Source organism: Miniopterus schreibersii (genome assembly GCF_964146895.1).
Source record: "Miniopterus schreibersii genome assembly, chromosome: 6".
In the NCBI taxonomy this organism is placed as follows: Eukaryota; Metazoa; Chordata; class Mammalia; order Chiroptera; family Miniopteridae; genus Miniopterus; species Miniopterus schreibersii.
The window spans coordinates 2,786,576-2,809,789 of record NC_138107.1 but is presented as its reverse complement, the minus strand read 5'-3'; the positions used below and the strand labels follow the sequence as shown (position 1 = coordinate 2,809,789).

At 51.2% G+C, this 23,214-nt stretch overlaps 1 protein-coding gene across 1 annotated transcript in view; it reads left to right on the top strand.

The window, feature by feature from the left end:
* Positions 1 to 21,179, top strand: part of LOC308558670 (uncharacterized protein C6orf15 homolog) — a gene marked incomplete at both ends in the record, with an annotated part of 43,123 nt that extends 21,944 nt beyond the window's left edge. The window contains 2 exons of the mRNA XM_081140591.1: positions 20,689 to 20,969; positions 21,096 to 21,179. Of these exons, the coding sequence (XP_080996717.1) occupies positions 20,689 to 20,969; positions 21,096 to 21,179 (365 nt within the window). The remainder of the gene's footprint in view (positions 1 to 20,688; positions 20,970 to 21,095) is intronic.
* Between the last annotated feature and the right edge of the window lie 2,035 nt (positions 21,180 to 23,214).

The following is a 23,214-nucleotide window of genomic DNA, read 5'->3' as shown; positions in this document are numbered from 1 at the left end:
ATTGAACCTGTGACCCTTCAGTGCACTGGCTGACACTCTAACTGTTAGGGGCAGAAATTTTAATAATCATGTGTGGTTAACCATGATTGTTCTGTTCTGATTAGAGACAGCACATTCTAACCTGGCTGAGAGTTGTACGTCCGGGGATGTGGAGTTATCCTGGGAATTCCCTCCCTTCTCCTTATCTGAGAACTGCCTATCATCATGGGAAGATTAACAACCTTGTTGCCAAAACAATAGAGTCCCATAGGTGCCCACCCTTGCAACCCCCGGCATGCATTGCCTGTGACCTGTAACCATTATACCCATTCTTACTCCTTTTGCCCACTTCCCAGTGTAATATTTGTCCTTCTACCCAATATAAGCAGCTGGCTTACGGGGGGTGAGGGAGAGTAGAGCAGATTTTATGTGGATGACTTGCTGCTCTCCCATACTGCTGGCATTATTGGAATAAACGCTCATATATGATTCAACCTTGTCTCTGCTTAATTGGTTCAAGTTGGGACAGGCAGCCTTGGGCCACTTGTGTCCACTGTCGTAACCACTGGGTCACTTGGCCAGGGCTTTCCCTTTTAAGGCTTCATTTCTCTTTTTCTTCTGGATGTTTCTACAGCACCTTCACCATGTTCTTTTCTACCTGCAATACCGTCCAGAGAAGCGGTGACTGTGCATCTCTCTGTGGGTCTTCAAGTACAGGGGCCACGCTCGCCTTCCCAGCAGACCCAGCAGAAGTGGCACATTCTAGAGAAGGACGCCTCATGGTGACGGGCTGATTTAGCAGTGCCCCTGAGCTTTTGGCAGACTGCTAACCCCAAGGTACATAGGTATGTCTGGGTAATCAGTACAGGCCAGTCACCTTTCAGTGTCCCTTATGCTTCTGTTCTGTTGTTACAGCAGGCAGCTAATTAGTATAATGAGACAGGAGCAAAACTGGCTAAGTTTAATTAAACCAGGAAATGACAGCTTTTCAGGTGCCTTAGGGGAGAGCCAAATTGCTCCCCCAAGGGGATTAACGTCCCTTCCTCTTTCTCCTGTCCCCCCTCCCCCCAGCAGGAAGAACCAGTTTTCCAATCTCCCGGGAACAAGGCCTGTTAGCCAGGATTAGGGAGGGGGGTAGAACCTCAGGGGAAATTCCTTTGCTGGGCGCAGGTGCAGTAGAGGCCAGGTGAGGAACCAGAACTATGAGGTGTGTGCAGTAGGAGCCAAAATGGCATCATGAAGGGGAGGAGTCTAGTTGGGAAATCTGGGAAAAGGATCTGGAAGCTCCACGAAAAAGATCGGATAGGGGGAGGGCCCAACACCAACCCGTGAAGAGTTTGGAAGAAGATTGGCTGGTGTGAAAGAAAGCCTACTCCTTCGCAAACCCAAGGCAAGAGTACAGGGGAAGCTTCACAAAGGCCCAAGGCTTGTTCTTGGTGGGTTCGCTCCCTGTAGCAGCCCCGGGCTGATGCATGATTTTCCCCCCACCCACTGACTGTATATAAGAGTTTGTTTAAAATGAAATGTGAGAGTAGTTTTTCAAGATCCTATATCTGCTGCTCTCTCAGATTGCCGGCAATTCAGATAAAATACTCATGGAAGATTCAGCCTAGTCTCTGCTTATTGGCTTAGTGGCAGCAGGCAATAACGGACCGTTTTGTGTCCGGTATCAGAATTAGGAGATGTTCAGAGCAGACAGGCCTCCTTCTGAGTGCCCCTGACACGCGTATGCCCTGGCCCCCTTCATCGGGTGGTCCCAGAGCTCCAGGCTGGGGGAGGGAAGTGGACGCCTGAGGACGCGCATGCGGCACGGTCCTGCAGAGGCTGACGTGGGTCTGATTTGCTCTAGAACCGAGTGTAGTCACGGCTGGGACCCGCTTCCTGGTGCACTGCAGTCCATGGCTTGGGAATGGTAAGTAGCCCTCGGGGGTGGACTTAATGGATGCAGGAAATAATTTTTCTAGGAAGGAAGAAAATGCTTTTAAGACTTGGTTCCGCTCTTTTTAAAAAAATATACCTTTATTGATTTCAGAGAGAGGAAGGGAGAGAGAGATAGAAGCATCAATGATGAGAGAGTCATTCATCGGCTGCCTCATGCACGCTCCCTGCTGGGGATGGAGCCCGAAACCCAGGCATGTGCCCTGCCTGGGAACTGACCTCCGATCTCCAGGATCATAGGTCGATGCTCAGCCACTGAGCCCTGCTGGCGGGGCTTGGTTCTGCTCTTAAACTGGTCTACCCAGCTCCTCTCTAGGACTTTGTCCAGTGTCGCCACTTTCTTCCGATCCTGACACTGATAGGGATACATAATCTCCAAAAACGTTGAGGTCCTGCAGAGAAAATAAAAATGTTTTGACAAATAGAATTGGGGGAGAGATGGAAATAGAGGTAATTCTTAATTTTGACCTTCTTGGTTAAGTATTTGTAAGTTAAAAAGTCAACGAGTTTGGGACACAACCTTTCTCTTACTCCCTGGACCACGAGCCTTTTGAACATCCCTTGGTTTCAGGCTCTACAAGGGATTGAGGAGGCGCCCTTGCTGCTGAGGTCAGAGCCGGCACTTAGAGGCCTGGCTTGGAGGAGGAAGGTGCCCACCAGCTGGAGCAGGGGCGCCTGGCTTTTCACGGTGACCTGTGCGATTGAGATCCACTTCTTTGTGGTTTCAGGGAAGCCAAGAAGGCCTCCCCGGCTGACTGTGTGCCAAGTACACTGGAGGCTTCCAGGGCCCTTCCTCTGTTGGTGGGGCGGCCATCGGCACACTCTCCTTCCCTGTGACTGCTGGACTCACACACGAACACCTCCACTGAGTCACACGTTACTGTTCGCCTACTCACATGGCAAACTGACTCCAGCTGAGGGTTCAGCCCTTGGGGCAGAGGTCAGTGCACGGTGACAGTGAGGGCTGACAGGGATTAAAGAGGCTCTAATGTGCTGCCTGAGCTGGCTGATCACGGATGCTGCCACTTGCAAGGATTCCGAGGGCCTCTAATCCTCAGGTCGGGACTGTCCAAAAGACCAGCGCTTCCCCATTCATCAGATGCCAGGGATTGGAGGCTTGGGCTTGAGACCAAAACTCAGCACGAGGAAGCCACAGGGCTGGTAGTGAGTCTTCCATCTCCTCTTGTAGGAACAGTGGGGCCTCAGACGCAGAAATGGCCCCTGAGCCCTGCGTTGAGAGCCGGTGGCGGCTGTCTCTCCAGTACAGAGTAGCCGAGCTCCTGTAAACCCACCCAATCCTGGTTTTTAAACATCTTTTGCGGAATTGCAGAGTGTGTCGTAATTAATACAAAATAGCACATATCTGACGTGAGTGAACCATCCGAAATGTTTCCATTTCCTCCGCTCCTCTTACCCCCATTCCTTATCTTCTATGAGAACTTCCCACCTTTGAATCTGTCTTTGCCTAAGGCCTTTGCCAGCTCTGCTTTCACTATACTTGTGCTTTCTGTTCCTCTTTCTGTCAGCTTTCTCTCTCCGTCCCAGTTCCTCCCGTTTCTCTTCCTCTCCCTCTCTTACACCTCCCCTCCCTCAGTTCTGTCCTCACCTGTTATGGCACCTGCTCCTTTCCTTTCTCTCCATCTCTGTCTCTGTGTCTTTGCAAAGCTCTGTGCAGGTTTCCTGGCCTCAGCCAATTTCCATGCCTCAGCTCCCCGTGCCCACCTCCTCCTCTGCAGATGCCCCATTCCCAGCATGCCCTTCAGGCTCCTGGGCCATTACTCACCACGGTGAGGCCAAGTCCCACGGAGTGCGGCAGTGCCTGCGGAGGCCTCCAGGGACAGGATGCTGCTGTGGTTACAAAACTGGTACCCGCTGGGCGAGTGTCTAGATGCTTAGTGGCATAATCTCTGGTCTCTGGTGTGCAGTGTCACAGTCCTCGGTGGCCCCTAGGTCACCTGTTGTACAGTTTTTTCTTGTTTCGCAGTCTTCAGGCCTGGTCACTGGGTTAGTGGGAACATTTTGGCTGTTCCTACTCAGAAATAATATTTTCTAATGTGGATCGTTGATGGCCTGCCATCATCCATTCTGCTTAATATTTCCAGAATTGTCCCATCTGTTCCAATGTCACATCTCCCAGACAGCGTGGTGTGCTGTATTTGAGTTAAAGATAATCTGGCATTTTGGATTTAATTCTGATAAAACACATTCCCACAGGAAGCCTCTTGCACTGCAATACGGACTATTTCGAGCTAAGCCATATCGTTAGTAGGCCTGCCCACCCAGCCTCTGACGCCTGGCTCCTCTGCCTCGAGGGCCCTGGGGCAGCATTTCAGCAGCGGGGTGCTCTGGCTCTGCCCGTCTCCTCTCTCTCTCTTCCCGCTATGCCTGGGCCCTGGTAATCATATGAGGCGAGAGCAATGATTCCTATGAGATTCAATTCAGGTCATGGCTTGGTATATGCTTTAGATGAGACAGTTTGTGGGTCAGATCTGGGCTGACCTGGCAACCTCGTGGCTGATTTCCCACATTCCTCTAATTGGGCTCAAATCTTTCATTTGTCAGGCAGAGTTGAAATACAGAGACTTAAATAAAGTGTAAACTTATGACAGAAGGAGACTAGACTTTGGGTGGCAAGCACACAATGCAACATACAGATGATGAAATATAGAATTATACACTTGAAACTTACACAATGTTATTAACCAATGTCACCCCAATACATTTAATTTTAAAAGGCAGAGCATTTGCTACCCATGTAAGATTGAGAAAGAGGAGGGACAGGAGCCTGGAGCCTGCTTGCCCGAGACAGCAGCGGGTGGCAGCAGGGTCCCGGGCTTCCTCAAGCTCGCTCCCCTATTCCAGCCCTCGGCTCAGGACTGGCACTGCCCCTTCTCCAGGGCTCCAACCCCACCTCCGCATGCCCTGGGGAGCCTTTCCATCCATCTTTCCCAGGTCAGTTCTCTCACCCAGTTGCTAACACCCCGTGAGAGGCGGCAGGGCAGGACCAAGGGGTGATGTAACAGCCTCTTCATCTCAAGAGACTCCGCCAGGCTGGGAGCAGCAGCTCTGCGCCCTCCTCTCCACCTTGCCATCCTTCCTCTCCTTGGCCACGGCCTGCTCCGAGAGGCCAGGAGAGAGACTCCACAGTGCAGAAGCCCAGAGCTGAGCCATAACGGGGGCCCCAGCTTGTCACCACAGGTGGCATCACCCTGATGCAGAGCCCTAGACCCCGGGGGTTCTACACAGGAGTCTCAGTGCTCAGAGGGGCAGGGCTTCCTTTCCCACAGGCCACAGGAGCCCGCCTGCCTGGGCAAGAGCCTGGGGAGACCCTGTGCTTCACGGGGAGGAGCGGTGCTGACTGGGGGGGCGGTGGGGCGGTGGGGTCTAAACTCCAGCCTCGCCTGCCCTCTTCGCTCCATTCTCCCCAGAGTGTCCAGTGGCTCATCTCCAGTAACTGAACTCTTTCAGGTTGGCTCAGGTGCCTTTTTAATATCTTCTGTCCACTTTTCAAAGTACCTCCTTAGGTTTTGCGTGACAGAGACTCTGTGCTCACTTTGTATGTTCTCTGCCCAGGCCCTGGAACCGTCGCTTCTCCATGCAGCTCTGGTTCTTTTTGTTAGAGAATTGTATTTAGAAGCCAACCTCTGGCACTAGATGGGCTTCTTGCTACGGAGGTGCTGCTGCTTGCCTCTCACAGAAGTTAGAGTTAGGAAACACAAGTATTATATTAACTCATGCATAAACACACCTGCGTTTATTTGAGTTACCTCTCTGCATATAAAACACAGGCATGAGTCCATCTTGGTACCTGGGGTTCACCGAGGGTAATGCAGGGTTCATTCAGCTGTCTCCTTTCCCTTATTTGCAACTCTTTTCTCTGAGACGGCGTAACAGTATCTACAATATTTATCCCTATTTATTCAACCCTCATGAACACATAGTGGTTCAGAGTTGTTAACCCACACCCACGAGAGAAACAGATTTACCAGTTAGAGTATAGCGTTTGGGGGCAGTTCTTTTTGTCTTTGGCCTTAGACTCAGAATCCTGCCTTTCCCCGTTTCCTTTGGACTGGTTATGTGGCTCATTTATCAGGGCCTGGGTTCCCCTTTCCCCGCACCCTGGTTCATTGGCTAAATTTCCAGACAGCAACATCCGCTCTCTGTAGAGTATGGTCCTGCGGACTCTGGTGGAGTCCCATGCTCACCACTGAACCGTTTTGCCGGCCCCCGCCTCCCCACCACGCCGTCTGTTACAGTTGGTCTTTCTCTCAACTCCCAGATCCTGGCAAAACAGGTCTGGTTTCTGTCCCTATAATTGTACTATTTATAGTCTGTAGCCTTATTTTCTTGATTATAATCTCTATATTATTCATTAGATAATATTTGTAATTATTCATCAGTCAAGAATTAATTATTTTGCATATATTCTTGAATATAGTCTTTCATATGAACATTTTTATAAATAAGTATATTTTTCTTAAGTGCATTCTTAACTCTAAAATGTGGCTTCAGTCTCTGCTCCCTGTCCAGCTGCAGCAGGAGAGAGACGTGGATTATTACTGAAAGGAAATAAGAAAATTTAAAGAATTCATCATTTGATGAATTAATTTTAAGAAAATTGTCTGGAGCTATTAGATGAAGTCCTCCTTAAAACAAGACTTAATAAAAGTCACCATGAGCCACTCTCCCTCTCCAAGCACGAGGCTGCCTCTCCCTCCCCTCTTCCCCCCCAGGCGCCTTGCCTTTGCCTTTCTCCTAAGCTCCAAGGCTCCTTAGAAGCCTCTGTAACTTGTTTCCTGAGCCTGTAATGTTCTAAAGAAACTTTCTCTTATAATCTGAAATAAAGAAATGGAAGGGGGTTCTTTTAAGGGCAGGGCAGAGACCTCTGGAGGGCTGCTTTCTCCTTGGTTTCCACTCCCGCGCTTCTGTGGTCCAGCGTTTGTTTGTTTGTTTGTTTGTTTGTTTGTTTGTTTGTTTTATTGCTGGGATATTACAACAGCCTCTGGATTCCAGTCCTTACAGATTCCAGCCTCTGCTTTCTACTTGCCCAGGTGATCGGTTCTTGTTTGAAAAATGTCCCCCAACACGTTAAAGTGATCTGTTGGCTTCCTGTCTGTTGTCGCAGGTTGGGACCTGCCCCGGGTGGCATGGCACGGCACGCAAAGCCACACAGTTAACCCTCCAGCCTCAGGTCCCTGTGCTGGCCTGCGGGGTCCCAGGGCTCCTTACCGCTCAGCGGCTGTGCCTCGCCCTGCACAGGTGCGTGCTCGCCCGCACTTCCCCCTCCCTGTAAGTGCCTGCGGACCCAGGGAAACTGCGGTTCAGAGGTTAGGCAGCCAGCAGGCCGTGGAACAGGGCTTTAAATCTAGGCAGCCTGACGCTGGAGCAGGCCCTCACCCAACCTTAACCCAGGTGTGGGGTGTCACGTGACCCGGAGCCCCAGGGGCAGGTGTTACTCTTCTAACAATTCAGGATCCTCTCCAGATAAATGGAAAAGAGGAAGTTAAGGGCCCACGTGTACACCGTGAGCCCCTCTTCAAACAGGATTGTACCTCTCTTCTAGGGAGAGCTCGTCCAGGGGTCGGTCTGTGAGGGGACAGCAACATGCAGTTTTACCACCATCAGGTAATTCTTACACACACAAAAGTTTGGGAGCCACCGGCTAAGGGACCCCAAATGGCCTCAGCACATGATCAGGCAAAAAAATATCCACGTGTAGCTCGAAGAAATCAGGCCTCCCAGGATTCAGGGAAGGGGCTCAGGCTCCTCGGTTCCCGGGTTAGAGTTGACCGGGGCCGAGCCCTCCCTCAGCGTCATGCCCCTGTTCCGCGGGTTCCGATCTGCCACCCCAACAGCCGCAGGCGCCCAGCTCCCGTGCGCCGGGCTCAGGGCCCTGCTCTCCCTGGATGGAGCCCTTCCTCGCCCCTCGCGTGCTCTCTCTAGTGCCAGTGGACTGGCAGAAAGGCTGCAAATTTACATTTGGGGGAAGAGTCCCAGAGCCTGTGTTAAAGCCTCTGATTGAGTGAGGCTTTGGGGCAGAAAGCTGCCTCAGGGGAGCAAATGGATCTGTTTGGTGGTGTTCAGGGGCCATGGGGGCAAGTTCCAGAAAATTAAAGCCATGAAGGTGGAACAGCAGGCCTCCTGCGTGTTTATTTAGAGGCGAGGGGACTGCTGCCAGAGGTGCTGGGAATGGGTCCCTTCTAGCACCAGCACACCTCTAAGGGGGCAGAAGAGCTGCTGCCCCGGGCAGAATGGAGAACCAATGTTGGGGTGGACTGGGCAAGATAGAGCGACACTGGCCCTGCCCCTTTGATGAGAACTCCGCTCACAGGCAGGGTCTGCATCCCAGTAGTTGTCAGCACTGTCCACGAACTCCCCTCAGACTCCAAGATTGTCCTCTTTCAAACAGGATCACACACCATTCCCACTGGTAGAGGAAGGTGACGCACATCCAGCCTGCGAGGGGCAGCGCTTTCCCGGCACCTCCGGTGTTCTCCCCACAGCGGGGCGGGAGGGCCCCGGAGTCCAGGCGAGGGGGCCTAGAAAGGAAGGAAGAAACCCGAGGGCCTTTAAGGGGGAGAGTGTCTAGGTGGAGGGTCTGAGGCTGGAGTGCTGGGGGTTTGGGTCTCCAAAGAATGGGCCCTCAACCTGTTGGAAATCAGCAGCCGAGACCTGTGGCCACGGCGTGGGAAGCTGGCCCTCTCGCCCTCTCTGGGGCCTCTGCGCAGGACCTCGCGTCTTTTCTTTTTCTTTCAGAGAAGGTTTTATAGCACAGTCTGGGCTGGGCAGGGGCTGAACACGTGGCCTGCTGCTCTTCCCACTGTGGGAGGAGGGGTACAGAGGCCAGGGGGCGGGAGAGTGGAGAGTGACATGGTCCCAGGAGGCAGGCCTGGGGAGGAGCGGGGCCAAACCTGCTCCACCTCCAGACCTTGCTCCCTAAGAAGTCCCGAGTGCTGGGGTGCTGCGCAGGGCAGGGCGTCAGAAGGAAGCTGGCTGAGCAGAGCTTAGTGAAGGACACATACGGTGAGATTCAGTGTGGACGGGACATGGGGACTGGAGGCTGGGCTGCTGAGCACGTGGTAGGGACACAACACACACCCGAGTGACGGTGAGGGAGGCCCAGGGACAGACCCTGGGGTCTCTGGTATAGGAGTGTGGTGGGAAGAGGGGGCCCTGGGCCATGAGGAGGCAAGATCCGTGCTGTGCTGGGGTCAGTGCACACCTGTCTGCAAAGGCCCCAGGTTGTTAAATTTTCAGGATTTTTGGCAATATAGCCATCATTAAAAATTAAATTATATCCCGGCCGGCATGGTTCAGGGGTTGAGCATCAACCTAGGATCCAGGAGATGGAGGTTCGATTCCCGGGCAGGGCACATGCCTGGGTTGTGGGCTCGAACCCTAGTAGGGGGGTTGCAGGAGGCAGCCGATCAACGACTCTCTCATCATTGATGTTTCTCTCTCTCTCCCTCTCCCTTCCTCTCTCTGAAATCAATAAAAGATATATTTTTAAAAAATTAAATTACACTAGCTTACAATGAACTAAATATATTAAAAACAAAGGTAAAAATACTCCAAACTCATTCTTCGTAACCATTTCACTACACTTCCTTCCTTATGCCCATGAAGCTCTGTGCATCTATCTGTGCCCACTGGTGGAGACGGGTAGCGGGAAGTGCACGTCTCGCCCCGCCCGGGCCCAGTGAGGCAGGCTGGCAGCGTGGGCTCAGCTGGGGGGAGCATTTGCGCACAGAAGCCGTCCTCAGACACTCGCCTGCACAGGCTGGGGGGCACCTGCGGAGGGCAATGGCAATCGGAGGGGAATGTCCCTCCTGCCAACCCTCCTTGATGGGGTGCCCCTCCTTTGTTTTTGAGGACTTCACAGGAGCTTTTCCACCCTGGGGAACTTCGGTTGGTTCTCTTCAGTGCTGTGTGCCCCACAAGCTGAGCGATTAGGGAGACGCTGCCCGGCTGCCAGGCACCAAGGGCTTAGGGTGCAGGCTTGCTAAGACACTGGGAAGAAGACCCAAAGGCAGAAGTGACCCAAAGGCAGCTGAATGAGGAAGTTGGGACAAAGACAGCAGAGGGCCAAGGGGCTGGCAGTTCCTTCAGCCACAGTTCATGGCAAAACGCTGGGAACAGCCCGTGGGAGTTTTAACGTTTGCTGTGTGTAATCAGGACGAGCCGTTCCCTCCCGGCTCCCAGCAGGGAACCACCTCAGGGCACTGAGACATTTGGTGAACGCATGCTCCTGGCATGTGAGATCTGATGGATGCGAGCTGACAAGCAGGAGATAGCTGGGGACTCGTCCCAGGGATATTTAGTGATTGTCCCCTGTGTGCTAGACAGTGAACTCCGGCGAACAGAACAGATACATTTCTCTTGGAGCTTGTGGAACTGAGTGGGTGACTGAGTTCTGGAGGCAGGAAGGGGATCGACAGTGGTAGAAAGAGGGGTGCTGGGCGGAAAGAGGGCAGGTATCTAGATTTTTTTGGAGAATTTTTGTAAGAGTTTATTTGAGCCAAACTGGCAACATATGCCAGGGAGCAAGATCTCCAATGCCCTAGGAATCTAGATTCTAGGATGCCCTAGCCAAGGGTTTGGTGTTCATCTGCTCACTGTCTGGGATGGAAAGTTCCATGTGGGGGTGGGCGAGGGGTGTGGTCAGTAATAAGTTGGTACTGGGATCTCAGCACCCTGATGGAAGGGTAAAAATCCCAAGAACATTTTGAAGTAGAAAGGTGTTTTTTTTCCTCCAGAACCGATAGGAGTTAGAGGTTGTGTTTCGTAGCCCAGGCTTCCTCACTTGCTGGCCATCGCCCTTGGCACCCTCATTAACGAGGCCAGGTACTGGCCAGGTGAAATCCCAGCCCTACTCCCGCTGGAGCCAGAGGAGGGGGAGAGCCAGGCTGCCAGGCTCTGAGTCACCGAGTGCTGCTCGCTGCGTGCCCCCCGAAAGGGCCCATCTGCTCAAGGCTTCTCTCGGTGAGTCCAGTGGGGGTGACTGTTTCAAGGGGAGATCCTGTTCCACCACTGGGGGTGAGCGAGGTACAGGTGGGTGTGCTGGTCTCTGGGCTGGCAGAGCCTATCTCAGGGGGCGAGTTGCCCAGGGCAGAGGGTGACGTCCCAGCCCCAGGAGTAGGGTTGGTGCCGGTCGAGGTGGGATCCCTGTTCTAGTGCCGGGTGTGCCTGGAGAAGCAGTGCTTGCACCTACTCCCCTGGGAAACCTGCCTTGGCCAGAGGAGGTTTCACCTGCCGGGGCTGGAATGGCCCGAGACCGGCATGGTGCTGAGTGACTTGGAAGGCCTGTCTTTTCTTATGGTGGGTGGACCTATGCTTGGGGATGTGTTTGCACCAGTGGTCACTCTGCCCAAATGTCGGCGTTCCTCTTCAGTGCTGATGGCCCCTGTTCGGGGGGCTAGAGGTGTCTGGGTGGGGGTAGAGTGCCCAGGCCAGGTGAGTCCTGGACAAAAGTGGTGCGCTGGCTCCTGGGAGGGCCCTGTAGGACTAGGGCGGCTGTGCCTGACTTGGTTGAGCTTTGAATGGAAGAGGTGGATCCTACTCCCTAGCGACTGGATCAGGAAGAGTGATGGCACCCGTTTGGAAAGTGGCGGTGTCAGGGCCAGAATGATGCCGAGGCCCCAGCGGTGGGAACCGTGTAGTCCCCACGGGGCTTGTGCTGAGGACTGGGGGTCAGGATGGTGCCTGTGCCCGTTGCCTGCCGTCAGCAGAGGCTGTTTTGCCGTCCTGGTGGCCACTGGTCCTGGGCAAAGCTGCTGGTACCACCATGGTGCAGGTTGCAGGGTGGGGTGGATGTGCCTGGGGCGAAGTTCTGCCGGTTCTTGTGGAGGCTGCGCCTCGGTCAGAGGCAGCCACCGCTGGCCTTACCTGAAGCAGGAGCGCTGGTTCTGCCCTGGGGTGGTGACAGGTGGGTGATCAGGGCAGTGCTGGGTGAAGCAGGGGTGCCCGTTCCCGCGCCCGGGGTGGGCCTGCTCCAGGGCCTGTGCGTTCGGCAGCAGGGCCGACGGCTCTGTGGCTGGCGTGGGGTCAGGCGCACTGGCCTCTGCCCCTGGGCGGCTGGTGGCAAGGCAGAGGCCAGTGCGTGAGTCCCGCGGCGACCGTGCCTTGGCAGGGGAGTGTTTCCGTCTCGGGGCGGCTCCTGCTCTGTGGAAAAATATCCCTGGGTGGAGATTAAAATAATAATAATAATAATAATAATAATGAAGGGCAAATAAAAAAGTCTTGCCTTTTCTCTGCAATAATTAATAATTCGAATTATGCATATGGTCTTTATGTGATATGTGTTCATCTGTGCATTATGTGTGGTGAATTTTCAGCCTCTGGATGACATTACTAGGGTATAATCTTTTATTGGCCTGAAGACATTAAATACTTAATATAAATTAAACAGAATTCTGTAGTCTAGACAAAATATTTAATATTAAAACTGTTTTTAAGTTTGATTGACAAATTTTAAAGCTATTACCATAAAAATGTGCTTTCACTAGGTTTACAAAATTTATGTCATAATCTTTTGGTTAATTTTGACAACCTTCCTGAAATTTAAATTTTAAGAGACTTTTTTAACCTATGATGCAAAGATGACTTTGCGTCATTCCAATGGGCCCTGGAATTCCTCAAGGTTTTATTCTCTCTCCTTGTAAAAGAAAAGTTTTTAAACTAATTAGGCCAATTAAATATACTTAAAATTACATGGGAAGCATTGCCAAATAAAAAGTAATAATAGTAACTATTCTACTTATATACATATATTTTTATTAAAATGGATGTCCTAGAGATTTCAGCCTGCCCTAGGGAGGAACTTGAAGATTCAAAGCCAACTTCAAACAGGGAGCACCCAGGGGTGGCAGGTGTCCTGTCAGTGACACCAGGCAAGCCCAGAGCAATGGTTCCCTGTCGGGGCGTCCAGCAGTGGTGCTTCAGACATTGGGAGCCTATGAATTATTCCCAATGCTCAGTGTACACTTCTGATAAGCCATGTGCAACACTGAAAAAATCTTACATATTATTTGTTCTTTATATATTAAAATTGTGTATTGAATCTAAATATATATATAGACTTGCAACCAGGGGAGCCGTGGGCAGCAGCAGCTCGTCCCGGGCTCACCCCTGAACCTGCCCCAAGGCCCCTCTCTCTCTGACGTCTCAGTGGCCAGAGCCGCCCGCCTGGGCTCTCCTGCTGCCTCTTCCGCGCACCTTCCTTGTCTCACTGTCCTAAGTATAGTTTGCTGCCGTCGTGGACCCAGTGCCCTTGGCCCGGTGCCCTGTAGCCTTCCCTTTGAGGTCCCATCCCCCAGCCCCTTTTAAGAAATTTAACCTTCCTTTACTCACCCGTCGAGATGGCCGTCAGCCTCGGCGCACCCCCCTGGCCTTCGGCGCCCGCCTGTGTGAAAGCTGCACGTGCTGCGGGTCCACCTTTCCTCCAGGCCCTAGTCTGTCACCAGTGGATTTCATGTCACCTCCTTAGGTCTTCTCCTTTGATTCTAATGTATAAAATAAGTGGTAAAACTGCCATTTTCTGGAGTATTTTCTCAATGCATTAAGATTTTGCATCCCTGCAATTGTTGACAGTTTGGCTCAAATAAACTCACAAAAATTCTTTAAAGGTTTCAGTGTTTCTTATGTTGACATGTGTGACCTTATGGGTAAACACGGGCATTGTTAAAAATTAAATTACAGGGGGTTGTGCTGTGTGTGGGCAGGAAGTATACGTGAACAATGAACTTTCTGCTCCAATTTGCTCTGAAGCTAAAACTGCTCTAAATAATGTCTGTTTTAAAAAATTAAATCATGTGTCAATGTAGGTTCGCCCATTGTGATAAATGCACCGCTCTGATGGGGGATGTTGATAAAGAGGAGGCTGTGGGTGTGTGGGGGCGGGGTACACAGGAAACCTCTATACCTTCCCCTCAACTTTGCCCTGAACCTAAAACTGCTCTAACATTAAATGACATAAACTTGCATTTAAAAATTAAAAATAAAGTAATGCCCTGTCACTGGAGTGACTACCCAAGACACGCCCTTGGGGGAGGCTTGCTCAGTAGCGAGCAAAGGTCCCAAATCCAGGTCCGAGCTACATGACCGGAGCCGTCAAACTTCGCATGGGGCAGTGAGCGCGCAGAGGAATAAGTGACGCGTTTGGTGTGACTGATATCACTCGACTGTGGAGCCCCCTTCCCAGGGGCAGCGGGGACGGAGAGGGAGAGCGTGGGGCCGACCCACGCTCGAGGAGCAGAGTTCCTTCATGCCAGAGGAACGTCACCAGGACGACGTAGGAGGCTTCAGACCCCTCCTCCCACAGTCACACTGAGTGCACCTCAAGTGACAGCTTCCTCTGAGAGGTGCCCAGAAACCAGCTGAGTGACTGAGAGAGTGCCACACAGAACCAGCTGAGTGGGTGTACACGGTGACTTAGAAAGTACCACACAGAACCAGGAGAAAGCCTGGGAAAAACACGCTCGAGCCATAAATCCATAGCACCTTACAATTGGATGGAACCCCCAACTCCCAGCTTCGTCCTGAGGAGTTGAGTTTGGACTATACTTCCAGTGCCCCAACTTGTCAAACTGCCACCGAAGCATGGACCCTCCAATCACCTAGCTCTGAGAGCCGCCGAGGCCTGTATTTCGAGTCCCACAAGACTGTAGGAGACCAGAGTCGGTTGTTAAAAGGGCTGGAAGCCGTCCCGGCAGCTGCCCAGGCTCAGGTGAGGAGCAGGCGGTGCACATCTGGGCCTTGCCCGAGGGGTTTCACTGCCCACTCCCCGGCTGCTGCTTGGGGGTCTGGACCACATCTAGGTGCTGGCTGGGATCCTTCCCAAGGTGGAAAGGGCCGGTGGGCACCTCTCCCGCCTTCTCCCTCTAGCTTGTTCTAATCATAAGGCCAAGTCACCAGCTTCTCCCTTCAAGGAGCTTGTCCACACAGCTAGTGTCCCAACTTTTTCAACTGACACCCAGGGGACTGGGTCCCAAGTTACTAGCTCTGATAGCCTGCTGGCTCTGCCTTCACCAGTCTCAAAGCACAACACTCAACAAAAAAGCACTAAGGGTGCATAAGCCCCCCGCCCTGGGCTCAGCACAGGAGAGCAGGCAAAGATCCCATCTCCCAGTTCTCCTGGGAGGAGCTTGACTGAGGGTCCAGCTCTGATCAGCCTGCATGTGGGAGCTGACTGTTTTCCTCCTGGACGCCTGGAAGAGCTGGTGGGCACATCTCCTGCTATCTCCTGGCTCACTCCGGCTTCTCCTGAGAAGGAGCTTGTCACATATCTAGCACCCGCACTGTTACAGCTGCCACCCGAGGGACTGGATCCCAAGTCACCTAGCTCTGGGAGCAGGGCTGGCATCACAAAACACAGAGGCGGTTCTATCTGGGGCACAAGCGCTCTCTGCCCCGCTACCCTCTGTGTTGTGTGTGAGAATTCTTACACATCTTACTTTCTGCTCTTAGCAAATTTCACTTACACCATACAGCATTATCAACGACAGTCACCACACTGTACATGAGCTCCTCAGACCATGTTCAGCTTATGAATGAGAGTGTGCACCCTATTCCTAAAATCTCCTCATTTCACCCACCCCTCGGCCTCTGGCAATCACCATTTTACTCTGCTTCTAGGCGGTTGGCTGTTTTAGATTCCACATATAACTGAGGTCATACAGTATTTGTCTTTCTCTTTGTAGCTTATTTCACTTAGCATAATGTCCTCCAAGTCTACCATGTCACCAATAGCAGAATTTCCTTTTTTATGGTTGAATAATACTCCTGTGTGTGTGTGTGTGTGTGTGTGTGTGTGTGTGGCATTTCCTTTACCTATTCACTATCATTGGACACTTGGATTGTGTCCATATGTCAGCTACTGTACCTTGCAATGAGCATAAGGGTGCAGATGTCTCCTTTTCCTTTGGATAAATACCCAGAAGTGGAATTGCTGGGTCCTGTGGCAGCTCCACTTTTAATCTTTTGAGGCCCCTCCACACTGTTTCCCACAGTGGCTGCCCCAGTCTGCATTCCCACCAGCAGAGCACCAGGGCTCCCCTTTCTCCACACCCTCGCCGACGTTGAGAATTTTTTCATATGTCTCTTGACCATCTGTATGTCCTCTTTGGAGAAGTGTCTATTCAGGTCCTTTGCCCATTTTTTAATCTGGTCATTTGTTTTGTTTGTTTGTTGTTGGTTTTCTTTGCTGTAGAGTTGTAGAAGTTCCTTATATATTTTGGGTTTTAACCCCTTACCACATGTATGGTTTGCAACTATGTTCTCCCTTTCTATCAGTTGCCTTTTCATTTTGTGGGCTCTTTTGTGCAGAAACATTGATGTGCAGTGTGGTCCCATAGTTTATTTTTGCTTTTGTTGTCTGTCCTTTTGGTGTCAAATCCAAAAAATCATTATAACACCAAAGCCCAAGAATTTACCTCTTATGTTTTCTCCTAGAAGTTTAACAGTTTCAGGTCTTACCTTAAGTTCTTCTTTAGCCATTTCAAGTGATTTTTATGAGTGGTCTGAGATCAGACTTTAATTTCACTCTTTTGCATGTGAATGTCCAGTTTTCTCAGTACCATTTATTGAAGGGACTAACCCTCCCCATTGTATATTTTGGCAACCTTGTCAAAGATTAGTTCACAGTATACAGGTGGGTTTATTTCTGAGCTCTCTAGTCTGTCCACTGGTCTATGTGTCTGTTTTTATGCAATAGCTTTGTCAAAAAAATGTTAATGGCCCTGATACAACATCTTTGGAAAGGAGCCAAGGAGGTGCTGGCCCTGCCTGCCCCACCTCTGCTCCCTTCAGGCCCCTGATTGATGGAAGCTCCAGTTAAAAACAGCATGGCTGCTACAGAAAGGCAGCTTCTGTGGACACCTACTGGAAAGTATTCCCCCAAATAAAAATAAAAGGATTTCCTCCTCGCCTCCAAAAGCTATCCACAAATAAACAGCCTCATAACAGCTAATGACACAGACAACAGCGAGGTGAGAGCCAGAGGGAAGCAGGGTGGGGAGGTGGAGGGGGGCAGAGGGGGAGAAATGCGGCTGGAGGGAGGCTCTGCTTGGGGCAGTGGGTGCACGGTGGTGTTTTATTGAGTCACACACTTGAAACCTGTATGGTTTGGCAAGTCAATATCACCCCAATAAATTCGATAAAAATAAAACAATTAAAATAATAATAATAGGTACTGATAGTGTTTACTGAGTGTTCCACGTGCCGAACGCTACTCAAGTGCTTGGCTGAGGCTGCGGCCAGCACGTAAGGCAGAGCACAGTCGGCTGGAAGGGGTCACGTTCGGCCGGGTTTTGTTCGTTTTATCTTTATTGCTGACTCTGCTACAGAGGCCCCTTCCACGGACTCCCTCCGCCCCACTCCAGCCCCCCAGGCCTTCCCCACACTGTGTCGCCCACGGGTTATGCATATATGCGCATAAGCTCTTTGGTTAATTTCTTCCTGCCCCCACCCCTTCCCTCTGTGTCAGTCTGTTGCATGTTTCAATGTCTCTGGATCTGTTTTGTTCATCAATTTATTTTGTTCGTTAGATTCCACCTATAAGTGAGATCATGTGGTACTTGTCTTTCTCTGCCTGGCTTATTTCACTCCACATAATACCCTCCAGATCCCTCCACACTGTCCCAAAGGGTAAAGGATCCTTCTTTCTACAGCTGCGTAGTATCCATGGTGTGAATGTATCACAGTTTTTAATCCACTCATCTACTGATGGGGACTTGGCTGTTTCCACATCTTAGCTATTGTAAATAACACTGCTATGAACAGAGGGGCACATATATTCCTTCCGATTGGGGTTTCTGCCTTCTTAGGATATATTCCTAGAAGTGGGATCACTGAATTTAAATGGATGCCAGTTTTGAGAGCCAGTCTGACGACCATGAGGGGACAGTGATGCAGGGGCTGATGCCTTAAAACTTGGTCTTGTTTACAGAATGAGACATTAATTTACTCCACTGTTGGACATTTTTGGGTCCAAACACTTGTATACAAGTAGAAAAATTACAGTCACAATATAATATTTATTTTTCTTTTACAATTTACCCCCTTCCCCCCCCAAAAAAGTCCTATTTAGGAATTTCTGAATTCCAGATTCTCTCTACTGCTTTCTAATCTTAGCATTGAGATCCCCTTAGCGGTGGTTAGACAAGAGGCCGGCTGTCTCTCTGTAGTTTGCTCTGCTCTCTCCAGGCCCACTGTGGCCACGGCGCTGTGATCTGAGTCGCTGTCTGGGCTCGTCCTCTGCACTCTCCCCGGCGGCAGGGACCTGGGCCTGGGGCCTGCATCTTCCATGCTTCCTCGCCAGCAGGTCCAGACACAATCTTCTGTTCCTCCAGTGAGATAAAGTCTCATGAGACTTAGACTTCCTTTGGTGATGGCCACGGCTGGGCAGGTGGGCTCCGCTGAGGGCTTGGCGGTGGCCGGGGAGGCCGCGTCCCGCCTCTGCAGCCCCTGCCCGCCGCTGGGCTCCGCAGCTGGGAACCGGGGCAGCTGGCTGCCCATCCCACCAGCACTCCTCCGGCTCCTCAGCTCATTCTATAAGCACCTGCTTTTGTACTAACTCCCTTTATTCTTGAAACATTCAGAATGGACTCTATTTTCATTAGTGAGCCCTGGCTGACACAGTATTTGGTGTAAGAAGAGATTTCGGAAAGCTGACCTTCAAACCTGGGAACCTGAGCTTGGTCTTCGAGCAGCTGAGCTTCGGGGCAGGGCCAACCCCACTCTGGGATACAGCGGGCGGTTTCTGTTCCACGGCAAAGGGCAAGAAAAGCTGCTTAATTACCATGCGTGGGGCCTGGATGCAGCAATTACTGCGGGGGACGCTAGGGAGTTGGGTGTCGCCATGGCCCCGGGTGGGGGGTCGCACCGGCTCAGGGCGTCACTGGGAACAGGAGGTTCAGAGTTCAGCAGGATGGTCCAGGAGGACGCTCCCTTGCTGGCACCTGAGCTGCTAACAGCGGAGACAGTGCTGCCCTCCCCACGGGCCGTCACTTTCCAGAGCGACCTGGTGCGGGGTGGGTGCACTGGGCCTGTCCCAGCCTGGAGCCAGCGCGATGCCCCCATGGAAACAGCAGCTGCCGCCTGTGCTGCACAGGATGCTTCCCCCAGCCCGCTGGGCCTCCCCGCCGCCCGGTGGATCTCCCTGTCCCCAGCCACACTCTCTAAAAGGAAATCATGACGTTGTCAGGAAAAGAAGGTCTCAGACGGTACCTTCTATTTTTTAATTGAGGTATAACTTACATACGAGGAAGTGCACAAATCTTATGCACACATTTCAGTGAAGCTTTAGATATGTTTCCCCCCAGGCAAAATACAGAGCACGTCGCCTCCCTCCCACAGAGCTCCCTCCCTGACAGCCACAGCCCTGACCTTGGGCACAGGTTACTGTCACGTGTCCTTGAGCTACGCGTAAGGGGAATTACACGGCTCGTACTCTTGTGCTTTTTGATCTACTCTACTCAACATTACGTCTGTGAGATTCATTAGTGCTATTGTGTGGTTCAGTAGTTCATTTTTTTCACTACAGGATAGCTTCCCATTGCACGAATGTGCCACAGTTTATTTGCCCCTCCTGACGTTAATGGATTTGGGGTAATTTCCAGCTTGGCACTGTTATAAATGAAGCTGCTATGAGACACTTCTTTCGGTGGACACAGGCGCTCATTTCTGTTGGATATGTGTATTCAGGAGCGGAATTGTTGGGTTACAGGATACATGTATATTTAATTATAGTGCTGCCAGACATTTCCCCAAAGTAATTATATTTACACTCTCACTAACAATGTAGGAGGATTCCAGTTCTTCAGCATCCTTGCCAGGACTTGGTATCGGCAGTCTTAAATTCTAGTAGTTGTGTACAGCAATGGTGTCTCGTTGTGGTTTTACTCCCATTTCTCTAATAAATAATAATATTCAGCACCTTTTCAAGTGTTCACAGACCATTTTGTACCTTCTTTTAACTATATATCCAACCTCCTGCCTGTTTGAGAATTGCATTGTCTTTTTCTTACTGATGTGTAGTTCTTTCTGCGTTCTGGCTGAGTCCTTGGTCCAGTGTGAGCACTACAATAGCTGGTTCCGTCTCTCAAAGATATATTCTGATGCTGAACTTGAAGTCCGAATCATCACCAGGCTTTTCTCTTACAGTGAGCTGGTGCTTTTTGTAACTAGTTTAAATATCTTTGCCTACCCCAAGGTTCTCCTTACAGGATTTTTTGATGATTAAAAAGATGATGTATTTAAAGACACTTGGTACATACTAAGCACACACACACACACACACACACACACACACACAAAAGTCACAGAGAAAGCTGAAAGAAAAAGAAAAAACCAAGTAATCGTGTGGCCCTGATATACATTTATTATCTGATTTCGTGTCTTACAGATGCAGTAGCATTTATAGGACCCTGAGGAGACGCAGGGATGAGAAACACCGACCAGGACTTGGGTGGTGGGAAACGGGAGAGAAGCGCTGAGGATGGTCACCGGGACTCCCTGCGGCCGAGCCCAAGACGCAGGCAGGACTCAGGCAGGCGGGACTGGAGCTCGCCTCCCAGCGCAAGCTGGGCATCTCCCCACCCCCGGCGTCTGCCTCATCTTCCCAGCGTGGGCCAAGGTCTGAGGCCCTTTTGCTGGTTCCTTTCTCGATCTTGGCTGACCCCCTGAGAGTCTCTTTATACTCCATTTTAATCATCCCACCATCATTCTTTTCCTTTCCTCCATGACCCCCTTTTGCCCTACACTTCCTTTCTCCAGGATGTGTTCCAGAATTCAGCCTAGGGCCACAGCCACCATGTCCCGCCATGGCCTCCCCCGTGGCCCACCCCATGGCGTCCTCGGTGGCGTCCCCCATGTCCATGATGCCCCCCATGATTCATGTCATAACCACCCCCGTGGCTGTGGCTCAACTCATGGCCCACTCCCTGTCCAAAGCCACGTGCTCCTCCGGGGCCCAGCTCATTTCCCAAGCTGTGGAACCTTCCGGGGCCCAGTCCTATGTCCAGGTCCAGACCAAGGCCAGTGCTCTGGCTGTGAGGGTAATACGTGCCGCTGTTTATCAGGGGGGAGAAAAGGTCCCTCTAAAAGAGAAAACATAATATAAAGTTAAGTTCTCTTCTCCTGACTACTGCCCATTCCCTTTCACCGTCAGTCTCCCTTTACAGAAGGATAGTTTTCTCCCTTTTACCACCGACCTTGTGTCCCTGCAAGCCTCCCTCTCCTGGCTGTTTTACTGCTTCTCTACCTGATGACACACCCTTCCTTGTTACCTTATTAACATGCTCTCAGAGTGTGGTGAGGTTATCAAAGTGGATCTACACTCCCTGTGAAAGATGCAGAGATCACGTGGAGACAGAGCCTTTCACTTGGTTAGTGAGTAACGAAGCTGAGGACAAGAAAAAGGAATAGAGAGCCTCCAGAAAGCCATGAGATGACAGGCATGAACTCCAGAACCCGGCCACCCTGGGTAGGAGTCCCAGATCTGCCACTTCGGCATGTGCTGGACCATGGAGCTCCAGCCCCTCACCTGGAGGGTGGATATAATATCACCATAGGATTACAGAGCGAATTAAAGGACATGGTGCATTGCAAGCACTCGGCCCTGGTCAGGCACTTAGCAAAATCTCAATGTTAGTTCTACTGACCGTGCACATAAAATTATAAAGTAACTTAGAAAGTCATTCCTGGATGATGGGTCTTTATTTTGTAGCCTATCTATGGAGACAGGCTGAGAACTTAGAAATAAAGAATCCTAGCAAACTGGCTATGCTAGGCCAGCCCTTGGTGACCACAGTGCATTTCTCATTTCTTTAACCACTTTTGCCAGTGGTGACTGGTCATTGTTTAACAACCAGCTCTCACAGGGTAAAAGATGTGATTTGTAGTATTTCACATTTCAATGGTATAAATACGACCACCACAGCATATTTTAACCTACCAATGTGACATCAATGAGTTCAGAGTTGGAAAGAGATGCACAGTCTCTTGTGGGGCTGTGAGACCAGCCCCAGACCACCACCGATCATATTCTGCATCATTCCTCAAATGTGAACATTTTGCCAGAAACCGTAAGAAAATGTGAAAAATGTAAATAAATTTTAACGTCAGAATAAGGAAAATATGTGATTGGAGAAAAGTCAAGACCAGAGAGTAAGAGATTCAGTGTGACATGAGAGTAGCCGCCCCGACAGGACAGGACGGCAGATGGCTGTGAGCACCGGCCCAGGGTGCGAGGGAAGACAGCCAGCTGCCGCACTTTGATGGCTGACCACGGCCGTTTCCCGTTTCGTGTTTACTTTTCTATTCTCCCTCGGGTTTGGTGACATGTTCTGACAATTCTTGTTGATCAGCAGAGCTGAGAGAGCAAGCACAGGCTCTTCCTCTCCGCCTCACCTCCGAAGGGCTCACAACGGAGCAAGTGCCCCGAGTAACGGGCACTGAAGTTAGTGGGGGAGGAAGTGGCAAAGGGCCGGCCGAGGCCCCTCACTCCTCGGAGATTCTTCTTCCAGCACCAAAATATTCGAAAGTCCAGATTTTGTTTTATTAAGAAACATGACTTACTTTAAATAACTTTTTTCTATTTTTTTCTCCAGTCACACAAGTTTGTTTCCCTGTGGCCCTAACATCACCCTTTTCCTTTTCTTTCACCTTATACCTCGCACCTTCCCTAACTCAGTCCCTCTCTCGGGGCTCTGTCACATGCTAAGCGATTCCTTTCTTTGTAGCCCAGGCACCTGTTGTCCTCTGTCTGGATACACTAACCGCACTACTTATATGCAGTCCATTCCCAGGCCTCATCTGCTTTCTTGGCCAGTTCCCCTGTGAACGCATCTTTGACACTCACCAGGCAAAAGCTCAGTCCCACTAACAATCCAGTGCCAACCACGACAGCGGCCAGAGAGATGAGGACGATGGCCCAGCCCTGCAAATGTCCACCTGGTTGAGGCACGTTTGTTGGCGTCTGGCTCTCGTGAACTGCGTTTGTGCCCGTGGTGACTGAGCCCGTTTTATGGAGGGTGGTGCTGGCTCTGGGAGCGGTGGTCAGCTCAGGGGTGACACCTGGGACTGAGGTGGATGATGCTCCTGCTGTGGGGGAGCCCAGGCCAGAGGTGCTCAGGCCTGTCCCTGGGACAGCACTGCCGGTAGCCGTGGTTGTGGACTCCATTCCAGTGGTGACAGAGGTGGCGGTAGTTGGTCTGCTTTCGGCCGTCCCAGGGCCTAGGAAACAGGTCCCACAATATGTGCATTTGTAGTGAGACAGTTAAAGGGGAGGGAGGTGGACTT